The sequence below is a fragment of the Maniola hyperantus genome, chromosome 9, assembly GCF_902806685.2.
Source record: "Maniola hyperantus chromosome 9, iAphHyp1.2, whole genome shotgun sequence".
Classification (NCBI taxonomy): Eukaryota; Metazoa; Arthropoda; class Insecta; order Lepidoptera; family Nymphalidae; genus Maniola; species Maniola hyperantus.
The window spans coordinates 1,054,706-1,082,245 of record NC_048544.1 but is presented as its reverse complement, the minus strand read 5'-3'; the positions used below and the strand labels follow the sequence as shown (position 1 = coordinate 1,082,245).

Here is a 27,540-nt window from a genome sequence, read left to right as displayed (position 1 = left end):
CCTACCTAGCAGTACACATCAAATAAAACAATAGAATAGGTACCTACTGAGGTTAAAATAAGTTTATTTGGACTACAAATATTATAGCTAAGTTGGGTAGGTAAGTAATGTAAAACATTTGTAATGTAATTAATTCAAGCGTATATTTTCTTATTCCTCTAAAAACAACCATAGAATTTAAAAAAAACAGTCAAGTGCCAGTCGCAACCAAATGGTTCCGTTCAGTTCCGTTTCATCGTACAAGAAATACTCTGTTTTCAGATTTTTCCTTTTACTTGTGCTCTAAGACGTTTCTACCTGCCTTTCATGATTCTAGAATCTTTCTAAAATCTATTCAAAATATTCAAAATAAATAACCGATAATAGGTTATACCCAGTGGCGTGCACTTCATAGAGGCATAAAAGTACTGCTTACCCTAGTTGAAATGACCAGTGCTCATTTTTCTTTATGACCTGCCATTCAGCAGGTCTCTATAAGGTGTATCTAAGGCCTATCTTACTAATGCTTACCCTGGCTTCAAAGTCTGTGCACGCCACTGGTTATACCTACCTACGCCCTAGGCCTACGACCTATTATTAACCTATTTGATGTCGGCACGCCTACACTATTTAAAAAAAACTGTTGACTAGAGACTAGATTAGACCATGACTAGACAATGAATAGGTACCCTCGGCAGTCAGCTATTAAGTATACATATAGTTAGTAAGCGATAGGTCGAGATGGCAATCGGTGGGACCACCCGCGCTCGTCCGCACAGAGCCGCCCGGGGTTTGTGCGGGTGTGCGGGGCGTCCCCACCCCGATTGCCATCTCGACCTGTCGCTTAATAAAGGTACCTATGTAGAGATTACTATGCACAATTTAAATAATCTCCAAAGCCATGAGCTTGGAGCACGTAGTGTCCTTCTCTACTCCGGGAAAGCAGAAGCCTCGTTTGGCCAGCTCCTCGTAGGAGATCTGGAACAGGTCCTGGAAGCCAGCCTTCCTTGCCACTGCCTGGGACGCCGCTGCGGTGAACACTGTAGCCGTTACTTTGACGCCGAGAGCTTTGCAGAGCGGTATACTGGAAAAATAAGACCAGTATTAGCTTATAGTCGTGCCATTATGAACGTGTGAACTGAGTCATAAATCATTACGATCATAATTCATAGAGTTGTGATAATGCCGCCGAAGTCGTTATCAATAAAGGGATGTCGTTCGGACGCTAAATCTACACGAACGAAGTCGCGGGCATCAGCTAGTCTAAATATATAAAAGGAAAAGGTGACTGACTGACTGACTGACTGACTGATCTATCAACGCACAGCTCAAACTACTGGACGGATCGGGCTGAAATTTGGCATGCAGATAGTCATTATGACGCAGGCATCCGCTAAGAAAGGGTTTTTGAAAATTCAACTCCTAAGGGGGTGAAATAGGGGTTTGAAATTTGTGTACTCCACGCGGACGAAGTCGCGAGCATAAGCTAGTTACCAATAAAAAGCAAAATAGGCTGCACAAATTAGTAGGTACCTATTTGTGCCTTTACGATTTTAAGGTAAAAACGACTCTAACTTGGTAGTTATCGTTTTTTGAGGGTAATAATTAATTAAAGCATCTTTATATTATGTGATCGTACAAATTATAATTTATATTTATTTAACAAATAAAAATATCTAAATTCCAAGAACATAACAATAAAATTATTATTAAAATACTAAAACAATACGAACAAAATAGTTTTTAGCAATTTTAGAAATAAAATACAAATTTATTCAAAGTTATCGTAGGTGCCTACCTAGATCGATGAATTTTATTAAAGAGAAATCCATTGCAGGATCAAAACCTATATATGTTCAGATTTCCTCGTTTTCCTCACTGTTTCTGTCTCATTTTATTCCAATTTAAAGACATTTCAACTAAATTCTTCGACGTCTTAGAATTTATTTTTATCAGTTTTATCGAGTTTGTGTCGTTGTTTACAATCGACCTTAACAACTTTCTTTTCTGGCACCACATTCCTCTTTATATGATAAATCGGCTGAGCGTATCCATAGTCTAATTCATTGTAATATAAGTGCTTATTTCTGTTCGCCGGATTTGGGTAGTATGCTGCATGGAGAATACCGTCTACTTCATACAATTTGACATCTAGCGTGTGTTGAAATAGGGCACCGCTTATGAGCATTCTCTCTATAACCACACAACTAATATGAGTTACAGTATTTCCCCATATATTCAAGAAGCGCAAAAAGTAATATTTCTTCAACGTATTCAAGAGATCTAAGATACCATCATCAGTTATTTTATTATAACCCACGTCCAAAGCACGAATTTTCGAATACGGCAGTCCAAAACTTAACGCTCTCGCACCCGTATCTTTTATACCATTGCCGGCCACATTCAAAAATATTAATGGTGGTTTATCCGTTAAATATTTGCCAAGTAATTCAGCTCCGTATTCACCGATTCTGTTGAAACCTAGATCCAGATATAACAAAGTATCGTTCCTTCGAAGACCTCTAACGAAATATTCCACATCATGGCCGATGAATTGGTTTTTCTGCAAATGTAGCTCGATTATTGTAGAGTTCTCTTCCAGTAGAAACTCTATGTGGTAAGCTAACCATTTAGTTTCGTATGAATAACGATTGAATAAAGGTATAATTCGGGAAAGATCTAACACTTTTAACGTGTTATTGCCTTCATTGTCACAGCGCAAAGCTGCGATAATATGCGTTACACCTGTTAAAGACAGATTAGTTTCACCGATGTCACAATATTGAAGAGTAACGTTTCTTTTAAGGAAGTCTGCAAAGTATTCAGCTCCGTTCACTCCAAAATCATTACCGTTTAATCTCAGGTATTTTAGCTTTACGAACTGCGCGTATTTCGCTAAATTCGAAATTGATACTTCCGTTAAGTTATTGTTCATTATGTTTAAGTTTATCACACTCGATCGGCCTTTTACAAGAATCTTTTTCAGCAGTTTGAAGAATCCTACATCTGTTATATTGTTGTAGCTGAGGTCTAGTCTTGTGATTCTTTTCGGTTCTTCTTTTATATAAATAGATATCGCTCTTATATCTGCGTCTGTAATACGTCGCTTGTATCTATCGAATATATCTTTGCCTCTTAAAACTAAATAGCCTGTTCCATCTGAATTTCTTTCCGTAAACAAGTTTAAGCGAATCTTATTCAGTTCAGTTTTGTCCAAAGGTTTAGGTTGTCCAGTAATCTGTTTGAGAATAGCAACTGTATTACAAATACATTTCTTTTTGCGTGGCGATTTCTTCATGTTTATCTCTAACATCGTCAGTTTTCTTTTATAAATATTAAAAAAAATTGTGCTTAAATACTTAATAATATTTAAATAATTTGTATGGAGGTGTTGTTATTGTATTTTATGTCAGTGTGAATATGACAATCCCAGTTGCATTGCTTTCAAGTAGTTTTACATAGGTAATTATTTTCATAGCAGGCCAGGTACAGAAATGGAGCTATTGAAAAATTATTGACCTCATTATTCCTCGCCGTTCTTTTATTCAGTGCGTAATGGACTAAGAGCCTGCGCGTGCCAGACCTTCGTTATTTTATATAATCTGAAAGTTTCTCTGCGTATTGTCCCCAGCACTGGTAGGAACGTTTACTTGGATCATGTGTACAAAAATCTTACGTCAAAGTATAAAGTCCTAATAATACCTGTTACCTCTCATCTCAAAGCCACTATGATCCAAACAAAAATCTAAACAAACATTCCCCCTAGTGTTGTACGCGGAGAAACTTTCAGCTTTTATAAAATAACAAAGGCCTGGCACGCGCTGGCTCTAAGTCCATTGCGCACTGAATAAAAGAACGGCGAGGAGTGCTGAACTCTAAAACTTTTCAATAGCTCAATTTCCTATGTCCATTTCTGGTCATTTCTGGTCTGGCGTGCGCGTTTCTCTCTCTCTATGAAATTTCAGTAGACCAAAACTTAATCTTAATTAATACCCATCTATTGATAAAATTAAGGAATATTAGAAGATTCTTTGTTGCATAAATACATAAATGTAATGTATATAGGTATGGTAAAGTTGGTTGGAATTATATCGGAACTCTAGCTGCTAGTATTAGGATCGGGATCGAATTATTGGCGACGACGCGACGCCGTGGAATGCGGCCCGCAAGGAATCCTGCAATAAACTCATTAAATTCCAACTTTCTCGCCTCCAGGAATATAATTCTCTATATAATTGATGAGATATTTATATCTAACGGTATTTAAGTTTTCAGGTCAGTAGGTATTTTAGCAAAGATTATGTTTTAACAGTAAAACAAATCAATCAATGCGCGCTGCGGCGTAGAGAATATTACCAAACAAAATATAGATTTCTTGAAATACAATAGGTACCTAATAGACAATACTTTATATCAAACCTTTTTTGGTCAACGCAAAAATTATTGAAAAACTCGTCACAACCAATTTAGTGTGAACAAAGTTAGTACGAAGCCTAAATTTTCTCTTTTGGCAAGCCTTTACTCACTAGTTACTACATTACTACTAAGTAAGTATACACCGATGATTCTGAACACTAAACTTGTCGAAGATATCTACACCATGGCATGACCACGTCCGACGTCTTACCGAGCCAGCAGTATCTCCTTTCCAACTCCGCAGCCTCGCCATTGCGGCGTCACCACCAGCCCGTACGCATTAAGGTACTGGTCCACACCGAATTTGTCGAAGATGTCCACACTCCTGCCCACCAGGTCCACTGCTCCGAAAAGCTTTGCCCAGATTCTGTCATCCGTCTGGTAGGAAAAACATGATTAGACATTTGTACGAAGGAATATATAGCCTCAATAGCTCAACGGTTAGAAGAGCGGACTGAAAATCCGAAAGGTTACCAGTTCAAACCCCACCCGTTGCACTACTGTCGTACCTTCTCCTAGCACAAGCTTAACGCTTAGTTGGAAGGGAAAGGGGAATATTAGTCTTCATTGGCTAATATTCTTTAAAAAAAATATCATAGGTACGTTTAATTTTAATTTTTCACTGATTTCGCAACAGGAGGTTCTTAATCTTGAGGAGTTCGTCTGGTCAAGAATTGTAGAGGTTTATTGCAAGCACATTGATTTTTATATCTGGTAAAAATTTAAGTCTACTTACGTACATTTTTTCAGTAAAATTGTCGTATCTACTTAAAATCTTTAACTGGAGATATTATTATAATGGTGCCGATATACCACGCGTCAAGTTACGATGAACGGACAATAAACACCAGCTAGACATAATGTCCTGGACGAATAAATTATCGTCTAGGGTAAAAGCTTCAGTTACCTGAAATTCCTCTTCTTTATCACATCTAGAGCACACGGTGAGCACGTTGACGCCTATAATGTCCGTCGGTTCGTCTCTATCTTCCACACACACCACGGATATTCGGTCTTTGATGGTGGTCCTCCACAACTTCTCCAACTCGGCGAGAGCTCCTGGATGCTTATTGATTTCTAAAATATAAATAATCATACAAAATCTGGGGATACACTTCAACCCCTCAGGACCTTTCGTACCTACTTTAGGGTAGGGAGAATGTTTTCAAGAATGCTAAGAAAGCCTAAGAAACCAAAGGTCGTGAACTATAAAATGGGCAAGGGTTAACAATGTGTCTGTGTGTTGAATCCAACCCTTCTCTCATTGATGCAGCACAGATGACCTGTGTGAACCTCCACGATACATTAAACCAAACCTCGAAAGCGACACAAACACACATATAAGTATAAACCACAAAGAAATAGTTACATACTTACCTAGAAAGAAATCAATGCAATTTTTCTGACATTTTGAGCACAATGGACAAGAACATTCGAAATCCATGGATCCTACGTACCAATGTACCTACTTGCAAGGCGGCTCGTCAGCCGTGAAGTACTTGAGCAGCAGCTGCACGGCCGGCTCGACCTGGTCGTCCGTCATGTCTTGCACCCTGAGCGCAGCGCCTCGCGCGGTGAAGTGGTGCCACACCGTAGGCAGAGGCATCGAAGAGGGACGAGTGTAGACCATCCCTACCATCTATCTTGGATCCTACCTACCAATGTACTTGCAAGGCGGCTCGTCAGCCGTGAAGTACTTGAGCAGCAGCTGCACGGCCGGCTCGACCTGGTCGTCCGTCATGTCTTGTACCCTGAGCGCGGCGCCTTGCGCGGTGAAGCGGTGCCACACCGTAGGCAGAGGCATCGAAGTGGGACGGGTGTAGACCATCTAAAGATTCGTTTTATATTTATCATGAAGTCTATGAAACATTGGAAGCACACTAACTTGGAAGGGGTATTGATCCATTAGGGGTATCGTCTACTATCATCAGATTCTATACCTATCATAACACCTACTATAATATTATCATCATCATGATCAACCCACGCCGGCTTACTGAGCGCGGATCTCCTCTCAGAATGAGAAGGAGACCACAAAGCTGGCCAAGTGCGAATCGGCAGACTGCACACACCTTTGAGAACATTGGAGAACTCTTAGGCAGGTTTCCTCACGTATTCCTTTACCGTTAAAACACGTGAACTTAAAACGCACAAACTCCGAAAAGTTAGAGGTGTGTGCCCGGGATCGAACCGTCAATCCCACCAACGTCCCACTAAGCTATCATCGCTCATGATTTGATGAAGATTTCCCCTCCGCCAACAAAAAGAGGCTAGCACCACTCTCATTATCATCATCATCATCATCATCAACCGATAGACGTCCACTGCTGGACATAGGTCTCTTGTAGGGAGTTCCACACGCCACGGTCTTGCGCCGCCTGAATCCACTGGCTCCCTGCGACTCGTCTGATGTCGTCCGTCCACCTAGTGGGGGGTCTTCCAACACTGCGTCTTCCGGAGCTAGGTCGCCATTCCAGCACCTTGGGACCCCAACGTCTATCGGTTGTACGAACCATGTGCCCTGCCCATTGCCACTTCAGCTTCGCAACCCGTTGAGCTATGTCGGTTTCTCCAGTTCTCCTCATTTCTGATTTGATCACGTAGAGAATTACCAAGCATAGCTCTCCATCGCCCGCTGAGTGACTCTGAGCTTTCTTATGAGGCCCATAGTTAGCGACCATGTCTCGGATCCATATGTCATCATTGGCAACACACACTGTTCAAAGAAGGTTCAAAGACTTTGGTCTTCAAGCTCCACTCTAGACTTAGATAATTACTAAACTTTTTTAGGAGAAAGTTTTTTACACGTATCTAAACGAAGTCACTGAAGTGTCACTAACTTAATAGACTTACCGTAAGAAGTGTAAGTAGTTAGGGGTTGATAAAATTCGCAAACTGCCGTCGATGTGGCTCCAACACGACGACTGAGCAGAATTGAGAGCTAGGGGTAGATTTAAGTTGAGGGCACACTCGGTGATGTACTAAGAAATTCAAAATTTCTTTTGCCTATTTGATTTTTCCAAGTAACAGCGATCACGCACTCATTCGATCCGAATCCGTGAAAATACGGATACAAAAAATATCTACGACATTATGTCATAAGCTACTATACAAAACAAAAAGGAACGTATTTTCACGGACAAGTGCGTAACCCCGAAACTTTTGCTAGGAGCCTTTCTTTTCTCAGTGGTTCCTAAGACCTACCTTCAAGGCAGATCTTCGCGACCTGTCAACCTTCTTCTACGCCAATCTTCTGCATTTCTGCAGCGTCTAAGCCACATGTCACCAGGATTATTTTGGCCTTCCTGTTCGGCGTCTTCTATGTGGATTCCAGTCCCGAATCTGTTTGTAGTCTTGAAATTTTCGTAGGGTGTCGCCAATGGCCAATGCTCCTTCCCTTGCGTCGCCATATTTGAAATTAGAGCGTCCTTTAGATCTACAGGACAGTCTGCAAAAATCCAGATCAAGTACTTAGTTATGCTACAAAGAAGTGGTGACGAAACCTATGGTTTTATGGATATGGTAAAAAAAGCTTAGGTATCATAACATTCTATCTCCAGAAGATGCTTTGTTTATCACTGCGGTCTGCGCGTACCGAACAGCGAACAAAGAACTACCCCCCAAAATCACGTGTTTTTGCTTAGACAGTCTCTGTTCGAAATTCAAACCGCAAAAAGTAAATGCAGGTATTACCGACCCATTTAAGGACATTTTTAAATTGATTTAAATATACTTAAGGGTGCTGATTGCTTGCACTTTTATTTTTATATGTACTTAGTTGGTTTTATAATATTATTTGAAAAGATTTGAGCTAGGTGTATCCACGACCTGGAATGATACCGTCATAAGCTAATCTAAAGCCGCTAAACGGAATCTACTCCCAACTTAATCTCTACGTTATATCGTTAGGTCATGGGGTGTCGTGTCGTAATCGTAAGATGACTCGTTTCCAAAATGTGAGCTTTATGCTTATGCTCGCGACTTCGTCCGCGTGGACTACACTTTCAAACCCCTATTTTACCCCCTTAGGGGTTGAATTTTCAAAAATCCTTTCTTAGCGAATGCCTACGTCATAAATAGATAGCTATCTGCATGAAAAATTTCAGCTCGATCCGTCTAGTAGTTTGAGCTGTGCGTTAATAGATCAGTCAGTCAGTCAGTCACCTTTTCCTTTTACCTATATACTTAATATTTAGATTATAATAGAGTTCATGGAATTCTAGGTAGGTATATAATTTGTATAGAAGCCCTCCCTCCAACTGCTAAACATGCAAGAAAAGCCAGTTACCAAGCAAGCAATACGCACCACCACCACGCAACATTGCAATTGTGCTCCAAAATCCTAGTTTAAAATCTTGAGCTATTCCAACTCAGCTAGATTCTTGCAATCATCATCATCAACCGATAGACGTCCACTGCTGGACATAGGTCTCTTGTAGGGACTTCCACACGCCATGTTCTTGCGCCGCCTGAATCCAGCGGCTCCCTGCGACTCGTCTGATGTCGTCCGTCCACCTAGTGGGGGGTCTTCCAACACTGCGTCTTCCGGTGTGAAATCGCCATTCCAGCACCTTGGGACCCCAACATCTATCGGTTTTACGAACTATGTGCCCTGTCCATTGCCACTTCAGCTTCGCAATACTACATTCTTGCAATACCTACAGAAAATTCGCTAAATGCGGATGGCGTCACCATTACGCCATAGAAAATTATGTTGCTTCCGGCTTAGTATGCTGTAACATGTGAAAATTGTAAACACTTATGCGTGCCATTTTATAATCTTTAATTTTGGAATTGATAGGAAGTAGGAAAGTTCGTTGTTGCCAAAAACTTTCCAGAGTAGAGATTGCGTACAAGCACAGTATTTATAAGAAGACAGTAGTCCGACGCCTTTGAACTCGTGGTAAATGTCCCGGCATTACTTACTAGTTACTATAGAGATCCCGGGTAGCTCGTTACCGGTTACCGCACGATTACTCTGTCTACCCTCTGGTAGGTAATAAAATCTATTCTATTATATAAAATTCTAAGCCCTGACTGACTTATATAATTGTATCAACGCACAGCCTACACCGCTGGTTCTAGAGACATGAAATTTGGAGGATGTGTTCTTTGTAAAGAGTAGTTATCCATTAAGAAAGGATTTTTTGAAAATCCACCCCTAAGGGGGGTAAATAGGGGATGGAAGTTTGTATGAAAGTCTTTTAAAGTTACACCGATGAAAATTGCTACCTATACAGCCTGTATACCAATTTCGGATAAGAATAAAAAATACGTGTTTCACGATTTTTCGACAATTCTACTGCCAAGGGGGTTTAAACAAGAGATGAAAATTTGTTCGAAAGTAGGTCATTTTTCGAGTTATTTCCATGAAAATTTATATTTGGGTTTTCGGTTACAAAAAAATTACATATTTAAGTAAGGTAAGGGGCACTCTCCAGCACGATATGGACTTGGAACTCCAATGTCAATCGGTTTTTCGAACTATTGTGTTCATATATGCCCATTGCCACAGCTACAGCTTCGTAGCCCGCTAAGCTATGTTGGCCACTCTGGTGAGTCTCTCCTCCCCTACAGATTCTCCTACAGATCTCCTCATTTCTTTAAGCATGGCATAGCTTTCTCCATCGCCCGCTGAATGACTCTGAACTTTATTAGGAGACTCATAGCTGTTAGCGACCATGTCTCGGGTCCGTACGTAGTCAGTGTCATGTAAGTTTTCTTAGTTAATTCATAATCATCATCATGATCAATCCATCACCGGCTCACTACAGAGCGCGGGTCTCCTCTCAGAGTGAAAAGGGTTTTTGGCCATAGTCTACCACGCTGGCCATGTGCGGATTGGTAGACTTCACACACCTTTGAGAACATTATGGAGAACTCTCAGGCATGCAGGTTTCCTCACGATGTTTTCCTTCACCGTTAAAGCAAATGATATTTAATTTATTAAAACGCACATAACTCCGAAAAGTAAGAGGTGCGTGCCCGGGATCGAACCCCCAACCTCCGATTAGAAGGCGGACGTCCTAACCACTAGGCTATCACAGCTTAGTTAATTAAATAATATCAATTGCTCTGACGGTGAAGGAAAACATCGCGAGGAAACCGGCATGCCGAGAGTTGAGAGAAAATTGATGCCGGAAGGGCGTTCCATATCTTAGAAGTTTGAATTAGAAACGAGGAGGCAAATCACCTAGTACGAGTTCTCCATAATGTTCTCAAAAGTGCGTGAATCGGCACTTGGCCCAGCGTACGATAACCATCTCATTCTAAGAGGAGAACCGTGTTCAGTAGGTATTGGTACCTATATAATATAGTACCTAGCTATATAGTGTATTTTAGCGTTTAAACTAGCATGAGTGATTTCCATTATAAATAATATCTGTCCCGGCTATACTCACGTGTTTAGTCGACGTTAGCCCGACTAGTTTCGAACCCATCCGGGGTCCTTTTTCAAGGGAGTCAGTTCGCGCACGCGCCGCGGTTGTGAACTATAGTGTAGGTCTAGTGGGCTGGCGATGGTTATGATAATGTCCAATAATGCGTGATAAGATGATGATAAGCAATTCGCTTTGGTAAACAGGAAAAGTTGAACGTGCCGGGTTCAGGTGATCAGAGATCACTTGATCACAAAGTGCGTTGTTCAGGTGCATGTTGCGAACGTCGGGTAAAGGTACCTATTTGCGGACCACCGATGTACTTCCTTACTTCATGTTTATCAAGCGTTGTGAATGGTAGGGGCATTAACATAGAAAATTAATAATAAAAGAGTTACAATTCGCTACTTCAGCGTATGTCACTAGTAAGTTATCACATTAATTGCGTATAGGCAATAAATCAAGATTTACTGCCAGTATTGTACGAGTCATATACTACCCGAACCAGTTATACCAGCTATGCGGTATGACGGGGAAATAGTTCCCGTATCAGGTCCTAACTTAGAGACATGGAAACTCGCCGCCTTTACAATTCTTTTCAACTAAGTGGTCGATAGTTAACAACCTTTATGTGTATATAGCTGCAGTCTCCCGGGGTTCTATGTAGTATTCCAGAAGTTATAGTCATTTTTCAAAATTGCTGATTTTACAGGAAAATACTTCTCATGCCGAATATAACAGCTGATGTAATGTTAATGATGGTATATTATACTAATTGGGTATACTCGTAAAAGAGACACAAGATTTAAAGTTCCGAAAAATATTTATTAAGTAAAATCATGCAAAATCAACAAATATAATAATTATTGTAACTGTGAATTTAACTAAAATAATAGTAAGTAAAATTTCCTCTATACTATCCATACTATTATTATAAATGCGAAAGTGTCTGTCTCCTCTCTGTCTGCTATCCTTTCACGGTCTATTCATTCAACCGATTTTGATGAAATTTGGTACAGAGATAGCTTGCATCCCGGGAAAGGACGTAAGCTACTTTTAATCTTGGAAAATCAAGGAGTTCCCAAGGGATTTTTAAAACCTAAATCCACGCGGACAACGTCGCGGACATGAGCTAGTTGTACATGATAAAAATAAAATGATAGGAACTGTCTTTTCAAGAAATTATAGTTTCACGCAATTTTAATTATGCTTAAAATAAGCATAATTAAAATTACGTACTCATAAAGCTTCATCCGTGACCATTTTATTATTTTTCGTGTATAGGTTAGTGTTCCTAGCAAGTAGGAACCGTTTTACCCATTATCGTTTATTAAGACTCTAGCTTGCTCGGTAACTAGCCCATTTACCCCCATCTTTCAGCTTTCATTTGTATTTCGTATTTGGCAAGGCGCCATGTTGGCGCGACTCCAGCCATGGCATCCCCGAGGCTCCACAGTTCTCTTCTTACTGCAAAATAATACACACGTTACTCAACTCGTGATTAAATACACTTATAAAACTTTATCTAATTGACACGTGCTGAATAATTAAATACAATTGCAAGACGTTTTTATTTGCTAATTAGTGAAAAGTAAAGCTCGGCATTCGAAAAGGCGGAAAATTCGCGTTTTTTTTTAATTTTCAAGACAAAGGCATTGTGTCGTTACCTTGTGGTTCATATTGGACTTTAGTTGAAAACACGGTAAGTTTTATAAGAATTTAAAATGTTTTGATTTAAAGCTTACGTAATTTATTTATTGATTTTAGTCTGTGATTTGGTTGCTGTTTATTTGTTAATAAATTTATTAATGTGACATGTAATAAGACAATTTATTTGTTACTTGAATTTTCTGCGTTGATACTGGAAGCTATTTTGGTTGGGAAAGTTTCATCAAAATCAATTTAGCTATAATCTACTAGTTTTTAAACAACTTTCTAAGTATAGTGTATACAATGAGTGTTAGCATGGTGTAAGAAACTAAAAGCAAGTAAGTATCTCAAATATCAAAATTCTGCAATTTAGCTGACACGTGGGTCACCGCATTAACAAATTATTTACGTTGAGTTTCAATATTCTATTTATTTATTTGACGATAAGTTACTAATTAGCAACGTTGTTATATTATGTCAAAAAGACCATTTTATTGGGCAAAATATGTCAACTTGGTTAAATAACTTACCGACAGATTGCAAATTTTAATATATATTTACGGATAAGATACTTAGCAGTGTTGTTATTTTTCAGGACAGTAAATTCAATATTTGGCAAACAACAACGTTGCTCGGAACTTATCAACAAATTAAAGATAGATTAATAATAAAACGTCATTCTAAAAACTAACATGGGTCGGGACTCGGGGATGACCCAGCATTTAGAGAGTTAATAGTAGATATAATACTTACATTAACAGCCGAAATTAATCAACCTATCGCTAATCTGTTGATAAGTAAACTTAGCAACATTGTTAATTTTGACTAAAATAACCATTCAATTTTTGAAAAAATAACGACATTGCTAAGTATAATTACTTATCGACAGATTACAAAAATAGGATTGATTATTATTTTCGGAAACAAAACTATCTTATAATATGAACGTTGTGCTGCTTAAGTATATCTAGGTACCTACTCCTTAAAACACGTGCGTATAAAAACAACCAAGCCATCCGTCCTATATAAAAGATAAACAGTCCAGGTATTTTTGGGCCGGAATTGAATGCGCACTTTCGTTTATAAACACACGCCTACGTGTTTATTGTACTAGAAACTAGAATAATGTTGCAAGTACACACATGCGCTGGATCATTGATAGATCTCATCAGAAAAAGTTTATGCTTTGATATTGGATGTAAGTATTTAAATTTTGAATCGGGTGCAAAATGAAAAGCATTTATTTACTATCATGATTTATTACTTAAATCATGAATTTTCATTCCCGTTCACGTGACAAATAATAATTGTATTTCCCTTTGAACCTCATCGCTATTCTATCTGGCATGGTGCGTTGTAAATAATAGTCAGAACCAATCAAAAAGTTTTTCAAGTAGGTAGGTACATTTTTGAACAAAATTATTTATTAAGTAGAAGACCTTTTAAAAATTGCCGGCTAAAGATTCACGGTTCTTCTGGTGCTACATAATTATTATTATGTCCATGGGCAGCGGCAATCACTGACTATAGTTTGTTCATTTGCCCACTACTTATTCATTTTTAAAAATAAAGGTTATTGCGTAAATAGTCTACAGAAATAGATGATTGCATACGAGTGCCTTTACCCTATAATTACGGAAATAATATTTTATTGCGATAAATGACAACATACCTAGGTACCTACATATAGTCCGCGACAGGTTGATAATCGGGGTGGGGACGCCCCACACACCCGCACAACCCCCGCGCTTAGCCTTTGCGGGAAAGGGCGTCCCCCGCCTCATACCCCGGTTGCCACCTCGACTTGTCGCGTACCTACTACCTACTTACTGTGGTAGAACATTAAAGTAAAGAATAATGCGTAGTTTGGGATAATGGTTGCGTAGTAAAACGACCTAAAAATCCGATTAACATTAGTTCTTTATGCCAAAACGGCGTATTTAGTGTCAAGGTTCCGGTCAACAGCCCGTGCGGTTATTTTTGGCTTCCATTTTGTTTTGGCCGGCCATTTTGTGCGCCTGTTCCGATCTTTCATCCCGTCAAAGGCAGAGTTAAAGTCTCTTCAACGTTTAATATTGGTATGAGAATTGACATAAATGTTGTTTTGAAATAAGACGAATAAGGATTAAGGATTGGAGAAAATGTTCTCTGAATTGTGTTTTGTAATTTAACTTGTGTACTTTGGAGTAAAGTAATTTAATGGATTGGATGTATTTAAAATTATTTAGAACTAACTAGGTACTTACCCAAAGCATGGATTCCTAGACGCCTTCAAGTGAGGTTTCAATGCAATAAATAAGCCAATTATCATGTACCTACCAACAATATGAAACAGCTTTGCAATGAAATAAACAAAATACAAACAAACTAAAATATCCCCGATTGAACAAAGAAGCAAGAGCATTAACAAGGGGAGTCTCAAAACAAACAAATTCAAGTAACAACCAAACAAAACAAACGCCCCTTCAAGGCCAATGCATCCACTTTTTAGGGTTCCGTATCTCAAAAGGAAAAACGGAACCCTTATAGGATCACTTTGTTACCTGTTTGTCTGTCAGTCTGTCAAGAAACCTGCAGGGTACTTCCGGTAGATAGGATTTAGGGGAAAAATCTGAAAACCGTGAATTTGTGGTTACATCACACAAAAAAAATTTAAATTGTAGTCATGACACATAATTAGTATTTTCAATTTTCAAATTAAGATAACTAGACCAAGTGTGGTATCATAATTATGAAAGGGCTTCACCTATGCATTCTAAAACAGATTTTTATTTATTTTTATGAATCATAGTTTTTGATTTATCGTGCAAAATGTCGAAAAAATACGAGTGTAGTACGGAACTCTCGGTGCGCGAGCCTGACTCTTACTTGGCCGGTTTTTATTATTAAACATGCACCGTTTCTATAGCAACGACCATCTGATTGGCAATTGCAGCTGACGACCGACGCCCGGTGTAACGTTGTATTGACGTCAGACCAAAACACCAGAAATACATATTTTACTAATAGTAGGAAGCTGAAAATAAATTATATTGGTTAATAAATATACAACAATAATTATATTTGGCTAGTTATTGATATAGAATTAGACACAGAATTCTTGTCGCGGAAATCTAGTAGGTCTGAAATAGATAAATAACAGAAAACAAACAAATAAGTAATCGGGACAGATTAAAAGACGATCGATGTCTAATATTTTCTCATTCAACATCATCACAATATTGGAAAGAATTACCCCGTTTCTTTACACACATATTTAATACTAGCTTATGCCCGCGATTTCGTCCGTATGGACTACACAAATTTCGGACCCCTATTTTACCCTCTTGGGGGTTGAATTTTCAAAAAGCCTTTATCATAATAGGCATGCCAAATTTCAGCCTCCATCCGTCCAGTAGTTTTCGCTGTGCGTTGATAGATCAGTCAGTCAGTTAGTCAGTCAGTCACTAGTTCGTTTTATATATATTTAGATAAATTCAAGAATGGACTACCTATTTCATCTCATCCTATTCAAGTGTCGCTCATGATGCTCCAAAGTTACAAAAATATTAAAAAAATAAAAATAGAGTGATTATTCTATGATTTTAACGAGATTTCAACTGTTATAAATCATAATACATCTATCAAATGTTTCATTAGTCTTATGCAACCTATCTATGCATTATACTTACGAAACTGAGATCTCAAAAATATGATCATGTAACAGCGAAAAAGAAGTATAAATGTTATTAGTGGTAAACATACGCCACGTGGCGCCATCTATTTTAAAAATAAAAATAAAGCGTCAAGGTTATTGGCCTATGCGGTCAATTTAGTTCTGACGTGAACAGGATAGATCTGTACGAGACGTGACGACAGTAAACAGTAGGTAATCGACTTTTTGAGAGACGTAGTCGGTAGTTAGCTGAAAAGCTTGGCCCAACTCCAAGTTGGAACGAGATGTCGTAATTAAATCGGGTTTCCCGAACATTAAACCTTTCTAGGAAGCCATTTTTCGTCAAGTCATCTTCACTTGTCTAAAGTCCCAAAATCTTCATCAATATATTTTGAAGATCTGATTGAAGAACCACAGAAAAGTTCTTTCTAATTTTCCATTCCAATAAAATAAGTATGCTTGTGCCTTCTGTTCAAGAAAGAAGCCTAGATTGTTTTAAATATAGACAGTTTGAATGACCGTTAGAAAACTTTGACTACGTATGTCCAGCTATGAACATCGATCGGTTCAAGACGTGAGCGTCAGGATGATTAGACCACGAAAGAATTTGGAAGTTTTTAGCCATCCATATACCAAGATTTAGTACCTGTTGATGACCTGTAAGCGCAACACATGATAAGATGATACTTAAAATGTTATAGTTCTTGCATTTCACGAAGGCGAGTGCGAGTGGCTTATGCTTGTGTTGTTGATAAGTAACGTACACTGAATGTGTGCGTTTGCGAGCGCTTGCTCGCGATTGATTGGTCCGACATGCACGCACACTTACGCAATGCCCGTGTATCCGACGTAAGCACAAGTAAAGTCCACTCGCCTTCGTGAATTGCAAGAACTGTAGGTATTTAAATGACGTAGGACATTTTCGAAGTCAAGCATGTAAGCCACGTGTGGACTGTGGATCACCATAATATTATAGTGTGATGTTGTCAACGCCTATCTACCTATATTGTTAATACCAGACAATGCAAAGCGTAGCAACCTTTGTGTTTTCATGATGTCACTTTCTCATCGGACTTGGCGGCGCGCGGGGTTGGAGTGCCGCCATCTTTGTCTCGCGTTTTTCACAACAGACTGTTGTATTTGGAGATTGATGATGATCTCGAGTAGGTATTTGTCGAGTACTTTGATCTTCCGAAGATTTCCGCTTTCCAGATAATTTTACAAACTTATTATAAGTACTTACTTATTTATATGCCACCTAACCTTGGTCTTGTTTTAAGCTTTTGATTAATAAATTGGTGTTAAATCCTGGGGTCTCATTATAATTAGGTAACTACCTACCTTCCAATTTAATTACCACTTTTACAAAATATTTAAATACTAGCTGATGCCAGCGACTTCGCCCGCGTGCCTGAAAATATCTGAAATCGATGATAGTCATATTCTTGAGAGTAGATAGCATATCAGCAACAAAAAAAACGCCACCCCGGCTGTCGAGGCGTTATTCCCAGGTTATGACGATTTATGCATTCTGACATGTAAAATGGTCGAAGTTCTTCAATAATATACCTAGGTGCCTAGCTAAACGTACCCGATGCAAGGCTTGATGATGTAAAGAGCTATGTTGAAACGTACGAATCATCTAGTAGAGCTCGTCAACACAATATTTATTGATGCAACGACAGACAAACGTGACACAGGAATGCATTCCCGAGTCATCCCCGTGTCCGATCACACTTGCTCTAATATTGTACAAATACGCAGTCAAATCAGTATAAACGTCTAAAGAACCAATAAATAAAACGATTACAAACAATAATCATGTTGTCATGAAGTTAACAATGTTGTTGACGAATCGTCATCGTCGTCTAAGTATGGGGACGATGAAATGAAATTTGAAAAAAAAAAACAACCAAATTGCATTTCATCGCGATAGATCTATGAGCAAACTGTATGGATTTTCAAGATTGAGAAAGGCTCATATTCCGCGATGAACGTCCGTAGCCTGGAATGATAACCATGATAACCACTTTGTTCCAGGCTCCAGCCAACATGCCGTCTGAAGTGATCACGGACAAGTCACTGCAGCGCGAGCTGGCAGACTCCATCATCCGCATGGTGCCTCTCGACGAGATCCGCATCCTGCTGGCTTGTGGAGCCAAGGTAGCATTTTTTAATAAACTAGCATTTCCCTGCAACCAGACCTCCTGGCAAGCCTAAAATAGAGCACGCTTGCCTAGAAGATACCTGTTTACTTGAAAGTATCCTATACTATTATACAAACGCCTCTTCATTTCAGGACTTGTCCGCTCCAATGGCTGTTGTCCCTACGATAAAAATACGCCAAGAGCAAGTACTAGGGGCTCCCCGGCGGCGATTCGGCCCAGTTAAAACATCTTTGTTTGTTTGTTTGTTGTTGCAAACATCTTTGTTATATTTCTATTGTTTTGATGTACAATAAAGAATATTTTATATACTTTACTTTACTTTTATATAATAACCGAGAGGTTGGTGGCAGAGGCATGTGGAGGGTTGTTCCTACGATAAGCATGGTCTGCCCACAGTCACCTAAATTTGCTCATGGTGTTGGCTGTTTCGGTGACTTTTTTTTAAAATAGAGATAGCAAGCAAACGAGCAGCCAGTTCACCTGATGTTAAGTGATTACCGCCACCCATGAACATTTGCAGCACCAGAGGAACTGCCGATGCGTTGCCGTACTTTCAGGAATTTGTGGGTCCGCCCCTTGAATAACCTTTTTTTGATACTGATGCTAATGATAGAAACTAGATAGAAATGATAGAGCTGACAGTCTAAGATGGAAACACGCTGGAACTGGCATGATAATTCTTAGGTTTTTCGCTAAGAAGCGCAGGCACTTACAGAAATTTTCCAATATTATCAATGAAATCCATTCGCTTCTCAGCCAGTCCGCTTACCAACATGATATAACATGCTGAATTTGTTTACCAGGTGAACGAGCCAGTGACGCAAGGTCTACGTCCTATTCACTATGCCATCTGGCAGCGCTACCTGGAAGCGGCGCGTCTGCTGCTCGTGCGAGGCTGCGACATCAACGCCGTGGATGACTGCGGATACAGCGCTCTTCATCTTTCTGCTGAGCACGGGTAAATATAGACTCCCTTTTTTTTGAGTCCTCTTGAGAAGACGTTTTCTTCCTTCTAAACTGACCGGGTTTGATATTTAAACTTAAGTCATCTACCATTATCACCTTGCGGCACTACACCCCTTTTAGATCCTAACCTCCTCCAAAGTCATCTACCATTTATCGTGGTCCAATTATGCCTTCTACAGTTAGTGTATTTATCCATTCTCCTCAGCTCTTTTTTTGCCCATTCCATCTGACGCTATTTTGAAAAAAAAATTTTTTCGCTGGTAAAAATGCTATTAGGCACCCTGCACAAGGGCGGGTATGTGGGACTCACAGGCAATTTTTTTTAACCGCCTTCAGCATACACACTAAAAACCCAGCGGTACCGTCTGCGTCAAGTAAGAATAAGGCGTCTCAGGATCCCGGATATCGGATGCGACTGAGGTGCTCAGTTGTTCATATTTTTATGGCTCAATAGATGAAGATGATAGAATTCAACCAATTTATGAGACTGCACCGACTAGCTCAACCAGTGTGGGCACTTCAGAAGATCTGAAGTTCAGGTGAAAGAAGAATACTCATTCCCCATTATCCCGATCCAAGACGTGTCGATCCCTTTCTATTAATCACAGAATATTCAAGGTTTTGCTGGGCTCCCAGTTCAGACCCTTTCGCATCAGTTACTGTATAATAATTTTTTTCTTCTTCCTGTATTATTTCCTCAACTTTGAGGATTGTGGCCCTAACCTCAAACCTGACGTAACCTAATCCAATAAATTGGAGTAATTCTCTTCTAATCGTAGATACACGGAGCTAGTGAAATTGCTCCTGGAGAGTGGAGCAGCGGTAGACTATCGCCCCGACACCGGCGAGGAGTTCCCACGTACTACGCTCTGTGACGAGCCGCTGCGGCTGGCCATACGAAACAAACACTATGTAAGTACCCTGTCTAAGAATGAATGAAATGGCAACCGTAGCGATAGTATTTTATTGTCTTTAGACTTAGAGACTCAGCTGTAAGTCTTCCCCGTAAGAACAGCCGCAAGAGGACTATATGCTCCGATACCCCGATTAAGTGATTTCCAAATCGTCGTTTTCGTCAACCGATATGGATAGACTGAATGATGGATGAAATTCTCTTGCAAAGATCTCCACAGAACATGGTCTTGTACCGCTCAGACTCCCAGCTCTACTCACTTGAGATTGTCGATTGTGGAATTTGTAAGATAATCATGTAGGTGACAATTAATTACGTAAACTTAAAACTTAAGCTACGAGGGTTCTAAACGCACCCTGGTCTAAAAGGTCAGGTTTTATGGTTGTGTGGTTTTAAGACTGGAGGTATCTAAAGTCCTCATCATTCGCAGGCGGTCGCACGGCTCCTGCTGGAGCACGGCGCGGACCCCAACAAGCGCTACTTCTTCGGCGCCGAGATCAACCTGGTCTCCGACCCCGAGTACCTGGAGCTGCTGCTCATGTTCGGCGCCAACCCCGACTCCCGCGACCGCGCCGGCCTCACTCCGCTCATGAAAGCTGCTAGACAGAGAAAGGTAAAGCTTATAACATGTAAAGAGACCTGGATGACAGTGGCGGGGAAGTAGTGTGATCAGTGGTGGCGCATGCAAGGAAAGCTTGACCCAATCCCGTCGTAAAAGTTTCGTGAGAAAATCTGCTAGTAATCTGCCAAGAAACTCCTGCAGTAAGTATTATTCGCCAATACTGGAGCAGCGTGGTGGATATATGTATTTAGTAAGCTTTATAACCTTTTCCATTCCATTGAGCGTCTTGTCGTGCAGGGCAAGGTGGAGGGCACCAGAGGGCGAGGAAGGTCACCCATGCGATGGACCGACCAAATTAAGTCTGCTGTGGGCGGTCCTTTGCACGAGTGTACCAGGCTGTCAGCCAGCAGGGAGAAATGGCGAATGCTCGTGAGACATATAACATCTGCCCTCAAAGACGTTGCTTCGTGATGACCACGACCGCTCTGCCAAGAGTGATACGACAAAGAAGAATAACCTTTTCTTCTATGAGAGAAACTATGTACGCCCGATGAAACGATGAAGCTTTATAACCTTTTCTTTTATGAGAGAAACTATGTACGCCCGATGAAACGATGATGTTTTTACCAGGGTATAGAGTCCGTGCTGCTGCTGATCAGCTACGGAGCGGACGTGAACGCCATGGCGGACGCACGCAACGACTACCGGACCGTCATGCATTACGCTGTCTTAGGTGGTAAGTTTGACTGCTATGATACTTGCTACTACAGTACAACCCATTGGATGGGGTAAAATGATTCCTTGTTTAAATTCCTCCATATCCCTAAACTCTTATGCCGAGATCTATAGAGCGCACTTTGACTTTGCTCAGACTTAAGATAGAGTTAAAAAGGGACAGATTTATGTAAAAGATCTGTCTCGTTTTAACTCTGCCTTAAGTCAGAGTGCGCTCTATAGATCTCACTCTCAGTTAACGAGGAAAGTAAAGACTATACCCCGCAAATTTTTTGCAAGCTTTATATTGCCTGCGGAGTTTTACTTCAAATATTCGGGTATAATTTAAACTGTTATAAAGCAAGCCTGCTTTCATCTTAGATAAGACTAGCTTATGCTCGCGAATTCGTCCGCGTGGACTACACAAATTTCAAACTCCTATTTCACCCCCTTAGGGGTTGAATTTTCAAAAATTCATTACGCTTTACGAAATAGCGGATGCTTACGTCATAATAACTATCTGCATGCCAAATTTCAGCCCGATCCTTTCAGTAGTTTCAGCTGTGCGTTGATAGATCAGTCAATCAGTCACCTTTTCCTTTTATATAAAACTAGGTGATGCCCGCGACTTCGTACGCGTGGATTTAGATTTTCAAAAATCCCGTGGGAACTCTTTGATTTTCCGGGATAAAAAGTAGCCTATGTCCTTCCCCGGGATGCAAGCTATCGCTGTACCAAACTTCGTCAAACTCGGTTGAACGGGTGGGCCGTGAAAGGCTAGCAGACAGACATACAGACAGACAGACACACTTTCGCATTTATAATATTAGTAGGTATGGATATAGACTAACATCGTCACTTACCTAGGTAGTGTACCGGGGGACTTCTGGGTGGAAACAAACTTGTTCAAAAATATGGATTTAGAGCAATAAAGACAGTTCTAACAACAGGAACATTATTGTACGAACATCTAAAACATGGCTCTGTTCCAGGTAACACGGATGTAGTGAACCTGTTGGTGAAGCAGGGTGCGAGGGTGAACTACGACTGTCCGGACCTCAACAAGCCCAGCGCTTTAGACCTCGCCATATTGAAGGGAGACGTGCCGATGTTGCAGCTGCTGCTATCGGCTGGTAAGATATACTTTACCATCCATTTTGTAAAACCTGCTGCGCGATTGCGGGAGAATGACAGCTACAATGTCACGATCGCAATCATCTCTAATTGGTTAACGCTCGCTCAGTATTGCCTACAATGCATTGTTGCAACAAGAATCGCACAAATTCAGCCAATCAGAATAATTGAGATTGTAATAATGATTGATTCAGGTTTTAAACAATCGCCCTACTGCATCAATCATTATTACAATCTCAATTGTTCTGATTGGCTGAATTCATCTCTGGACATGATACCGAGTGCATCTGCGGTCATCACACAGCACACACCATTGCGCATATGGCTGGATGCCCAGCGTGCCCGACAACCTACACGAGGCTACCGACCGAGCTATCGCGGTTGTGGCATTTTTTGCTGCCCGTATTTGAGGTGACCGTCGACTCGAGAAGAAGAAGAATTGGCTGAATTTGTGCGATTCTTGTTGCAACAATACATTGTAGCCAATAGTGAGCGAGCGTTAACCAATCAGAGATTGCGATCGTGATATTGTAGCTGTCATTCTCCCGCAATCACGCAGAGGTCACGTCATCACACCCTCCAGGATTTTACTCAGTTATGCTATTCATGTAGTAGAGAAAACCTTACTATAATGATGTGAGTTAGGTATATGGGACCGCGAATAAATAAACATCCTTATAAGTAACCATGTTGGAAGAGCCAAGGACTATGGCGTGATCAATTTTTTGATTTTGAATGATCTTTAGATTGTTTAGACAAAAGGTTCCTAAAGTACAAAATGTATCTTCCTCCATTTCAGGTGCTCAAGTGAACTCGTCAAGTTCGGTGATCGGCACCCCACTCCACGTGGCCTGCTCCGACAATATTTCAAACAGGAAGGAAATGGTCAAGGTAAATCATCAGCATCATAATTATCATCATCAACCGATAGACGTCGACTGCTGGACAAAGGTCTCTTCTAGAGACTTCCACACACCACGGTCTTGCGTCACCTGAATCCAGCAGCTCCCTGCGACTCGTTTGATGACATCTGTCCACCTCACAGACGGAAACAATCAGAACTTGTTTCGTTATCTGTGGTCCACCAAGTGGTAGTAGGATCACCTGATTAACCGGCTTCCAAAAAGGAGGTGTTTCTCAATTCGGCCCCTTTTTTTTTCATGTAGGTATGTACACTGACTTTTTCGAGGTTTCTGGACCAATTTGCATTTTTTTTAAAACAACATAAGATGTTTTCGTGGTGGACCCACAAAAATTTCTGGATCCTCAATCCTGATGCTGCAGGGTTACTGCCCGCCTCAGTTATCAATATTCGGGAAAAATTTATAGTGAATCAATTTTGTAGGTACCAAGCAATGACTTCATGCATGGACTCAAATTCCCAACTCGTCAACCCTGATGATGCAGGGTACAGCACTCCTAAACCATAGTGATTTAGGAACTGCGGATGATATATTCGTTTTGGTATTATTAGTTTTGATGCCAAGCATAGACTACACCATTGAACTTCGGATCCCAACTCCTCAATCATGATGCTGCAAGGTACTGAACTCCTAAGCCGTGGGGATTTGGGAATTTCTGATGGTGAACTGATATTTTAGGTATCAAGCCTACTTACACTAAAAAGCTTAAAATAAAAGTTATTAAAAAACCGACTTCCAAAACATGTGGCGGTGACGTGCGGTGGTAGAAAATATAGGGTGGAATGCGGTCAATGTTACGCCTTCTGTCGCGTCACAAACCTCACGACAAAGCAATGCCTTTAAGCTAAGCTACAACTTGGCTTAAAATATTATTATTTCCCTCTCAGATCCTTCTAGAAAGCGGTGCAGACCCGAATCTCAAAGTTTACAACGAAGACGACGGGGCGCAGCTGAGGCCCGCGCTCGCGGAGTACCTCGCCAGCGACACTGACCCCTGCGCGGAGACTGTGGCGTTGCTGCTGAGATATGGTGCCAGGGTGAGTGGTTCATATAATCATCATCATCATCAACCAATAGACGTCCACTGCTGGACGTAGGTCTCTTGTAGGGACTTCCACACGCCACGGTCTTACGCCGCCTGAATCCAGCGGCTCCCTGCTACTCGTCTGATGTCGTCCGTCCACCTAGTGGGGGGGGTCTTCCAACGCTGCGTCTTCTGGTGCGAGGTCGCCATTCCAGCACCTTGGGACCCCAACGTCTATCGGTTGTACGAACTATGTGCCCTGCCCATTGCCACTTCAGCTTCGCAACCCGTTGTGCTATGTCGGTTACTCTAGTTCTCCTACGGATCTCCTCATTTCTGATTTGATCACGTAGAGAAACTCCGCACATAGCTCTCTCCATCACCCGCTGAGTGACTCTGAGCTTTCTTATGAGGCCCATAGTTAGCGACCATGTCTCGGATCTATATGTCATCATCGCGTACTGTACTACGGGCAGGTTAAAAATCCATTCTTAGCATACCCCCCCCCCCCTGGTTACACCTACCTACCTTTTCATGTCACTACATCTACTATCATGACCTAAGATTTACCATATTTTCAGGTAATAATGAAAACCCAGTTCCGCGATCCGGACGGCATCCTCAACCACCTCCAGAACGTCACCACTGTGGAGCACGAGCACATCTTCTATATGCTTCTAGAAGCAGCTGAAGCCTTCGACCTGTGCATGATCAAAAGAAACAACGTACTGAACGCAGTTCAAAAAGAAACCTTAATACAAAGAGCTAAGACTCCAATCGCTCTGCTTGCTCAAGCGAGAATATTTTTGCGTAAATTCTTTGGCGCAACACTCATTAATGTTGTTAAGAAATTGGAGATCCCTAAAACTCTTCACAGTTATCTCCTTTTCGAATGTCGTTAAAATATTTTAGTATTGTTTTATTGGATTATATTCAGCCTTATTGGTTACGCATAATGGCTTTAGGCCCGTGCCAATAAAAATAAGAATCTTCTATTTTTAAACTGGCTTCCCGCCACTTCTGTTTGGTGTTGCCAGCGAAAATACTTTGCCTAAAAGAAGGGAGCGGTTATTCAACTGCTTTGCCAAAAGAAGGCGAGAGTATTGAATCGTATTTTTTTTAATAAGTATAATATAGGTAGGTTTATAGTTTTGTAAGATCGATGTATTTTTAATACTTTGCTTTCATGCGTATGATAGTTTACTTAATTATCTAGTTTTTAAGAGAAAATATTTTTGTATCTTAATAAGAAAATCTACATTTTACATAATTAGGTCCTAAGTAGGTACCTATAAGTATAGGTAGATATATATATTGTATTTATTTCAATTTAGACTTTCAATTGAACATACCGACAATTTTAATGATAAAAACGAGCTTTGCTAATAAATAAGCATTTTATGTTATAATCTCGATAGAGATATATTTTGGAAATATAATATTTTTGTAACTATGTAGATATTTTAAAAAATCGTTATTATGAGATGATTATTTGTATGTAAAATTACGTATTTTTTTTGTTGTAGAAAATATAAAATAATATGTATCTATTTAAGTACTTAGATCTTTAATAATTATTATTAGAATCTCATATTTTTGTAGTCTGATATTATAATATTGTGATATTATTTTGTGATATCTTATAATGTAAGTTTTTTTACTTGTATTCGTGTCGCTAAATACTACGAATTACGAGGGGACAAAATATTATATGTATTGGACTGGTTATTAAATAAAACTATTAAACAAAAATATTGTGTGTAGATATTTGTTGTCCTATTTGATGATAAAATCCTATGCTATGTATTTAACATGACAAAACTTTAAGCAACGTTATTTAATAAGTTTCAAAATGGCTTAAAAATATAACACAAAATCGCACAAACCTCTGTACACCATCATCGTAGTGCGACAAGGCTATCTTGGCGCGTGGCGAAAATCGGAACTAACGTTGCCGTCAAGTGCCCCGTTTGTTCTTGTTGCTTAGAACGTTTACGGGGCACTTGGCCCCCGCACGTAGTAGTACTTCCAACTTCTTTGGCCCCCGCAGACGGTCAAGCATATTTGTCAAATTTTACGTGTTTGACAAACATGCTTGACCGTCTGCGGTCGTTTTTCATGTGTTTATCAAACAAACTACGTGTTTGGCTTTGATTGACGGTCTGTTGTACGGCTATGTTTGTCAAACAAATATTCCATTTTAGCTCCATATTTCTTTCAGTAAATTTTCATGTGTGAATATATCTTGCTGTTTAATCGTTCTCGTGCCCAACGTCTCGTTTTTTTAACACATTGCTAAAGAGAAATCCTTTGTCCGTGATGCTCATCACTCAGCGCAGTATCCCTTTCTGCGGGGCGATTGTCTAAAACTTGCATCAATCATTATTACAATCTGAATTGTTCTGATTGGCTGAATTTGTGCGATTCTTGTTGCAACAATGAGCAACAATGCATTGTGGCCAATAGTGAGCGAGCATTAACCAATCAGAGATGATTGCGATCGTGACATTGTAGCTGTCAAACAACCGCGATAGGGCCACGGGATTCTGCGTCGAAAGTGACGCCTTGACAAGCCTGTTTGACAGCTGTTTGAATGGTATTTGCACCGTGCTTTTGTTTGATGACGTCATCAAACAAAACTTTAAAAAACGTAAAATTTGACAAACATAAGCATGTTTGCCGTGACACAGTTTCATAGGCCCGTCTGCGGGGCCTATTAAACTGTGTCTGTCCTTTTCATATTACATTAGCAAGAAGAGGATGTGAATACTCTAAAATTTATGTTTGCTCAGAATCAGTATATGATGTAGTAGGTAAAGGAAAAAATATTTTTATAAAAAAAGCCTTTGTTTATTACTACAAAATATCACAATAATAAGGCACATTTTATCATAAGTTAGAATTTTCGTTTTGCTTGAGACCAGCTCTGTTGCTGAGGCGCTATCTATAGAGCATACTTTGACTTTGCTCAGACTTAAGTTTCACTCAAAATGAGACAGATTTATGCCAGCTATATAACACTATCTCCTTTTAACAGTATCATAAGTCTAAGCAAAGTC

At 40.1% G+C, this 27,540-nt stretch overlaps 3 protein-coding genes across 3 annotated transcripts; 1 reads left to right on the top strand and 2 right to left on the bottom strand.

Moving 5' to 3' along the window:
* Nucleotides 1-146: 146 nt before the first annotated feature.
* Nucleotides 147-7,353, bottom strand: LOC117985171 (uncharacterized). The gene is made up of 5 exons (XM_034971864.2): nt 7,249-7,353; nt 6,055-6,223; nt 5,303-5,472; nt 4,607-4,773; nt 147-1,063 (listed from the first exon to the last, which is right to left on the bottom strand). The coding sequence occupies exons 2-5, from the start codon at nt 6,221-6,223 to the stop codon at nt 862-864; spliced, it is 708 nt and encodes a 235-aa protein (XP_034827755.1). The 5' UTR covers nt 7,249-7,353; the 3' UTR covers nt 147-861.
* Nucleotides 1,907-3,315, bottom strand: LOC117985375 (leucine-rich repeat-containing protein 34-like). Its single transcript, XM_034972075.2, has one exon. It carries the CDS (start codon nt 3,290-3,292, stop codon nt 1,916-1,918), a length of 1,377 nt encoding a protein of 458 aa, XP_034827966.1. The 5' UTR covers nt 3,293-3,315; the 3' UTR covers nt 1,907-1,915.
* A 4,863-nt stretch (nt 7,354-12,216) lies between the features above and the next one.
* LOC117985374 (ankyrin repeat and SOCS box protein 3-like) lies at nt 12,217-26,254 on the top strand. Its single transcript, XM_069500852.1, has 10 exons — nt 12,217-12,474; nt 18,118-18,240; nt 19,049-19,203; nt 19,991-20,123; nt 20,555-20,737; nt 21,317-21,422; nt 22,393-22,533; nt 23,334-23,425; nt 24,345-24,494; nt 25,063-26,254. The coding sequence occupies exons 2-10, from the start codon at nt 18,130-18,132 to the stop codon at nt 25,381-25,383; spliced, it is 1,392 nt and encodes a 463-aa protein (XP_069356953.1). The 5' UTR covers nt 12,217-12,474; nt 18,118-18,129; the 3' UTR covers nt 25,384-26,254.
* The last annotated feature ends 1,286 nt before the right edge of the window (nt 26,255-27,540 follow it).

Bases quoted from the DNA above. Each gene is read 5' to 3' on its own strand.
- LOC117985171 (XM_034971864.2), bottom strand. From the start codon at position 6,223: ATGGTCTACACCCGTCCCACTTCGATGCCTCTGCCTACGGTGTGGCAC. The intron at 5,473-6,054 runs GTAGGTAGGATC...TTTATATTTTAG, and splicing joins GCCGCCTTGCAAGTACATTG to AAATCAATAAGCATCCAGGA. The intron at 1,064-4,606 runs GTAAGACGTCGG...TTATTTTTCCAG, and splicing joins AAGGAGATACTGCTGGCTCG to TATACCGCTCTGCAAAGCTC.
- LOC117985374 (XM_069500852.1), top strand. From the start codon at position 18,130: ATGCCGTCTGAAGTGATCACGGACAAGTCACTGCAGCGCGAGCTGGCA. The intron at 20,124-20,554 runs GTAAGTACCCTG...CATCATTCGCAG, and splicing joins CCATACGAAACAAACACTAT to GCGGTCGCACGGCTCCTGCT. The intron at 20,738-21,316 runs GTAAAGCTTATA...TGTTTTTACCAG, and splicing joins AAGCTGCTAGACAGAGAAAG to GGTATAGAGTCCGTGCTGCT.
- LOC117985375 (XM_034972075.2), bottom strand. From the start codon at position 3,292: ATGTTAGAGATAAACATGAAGAAATCGCCACGCAAAAAGAAATGTATT.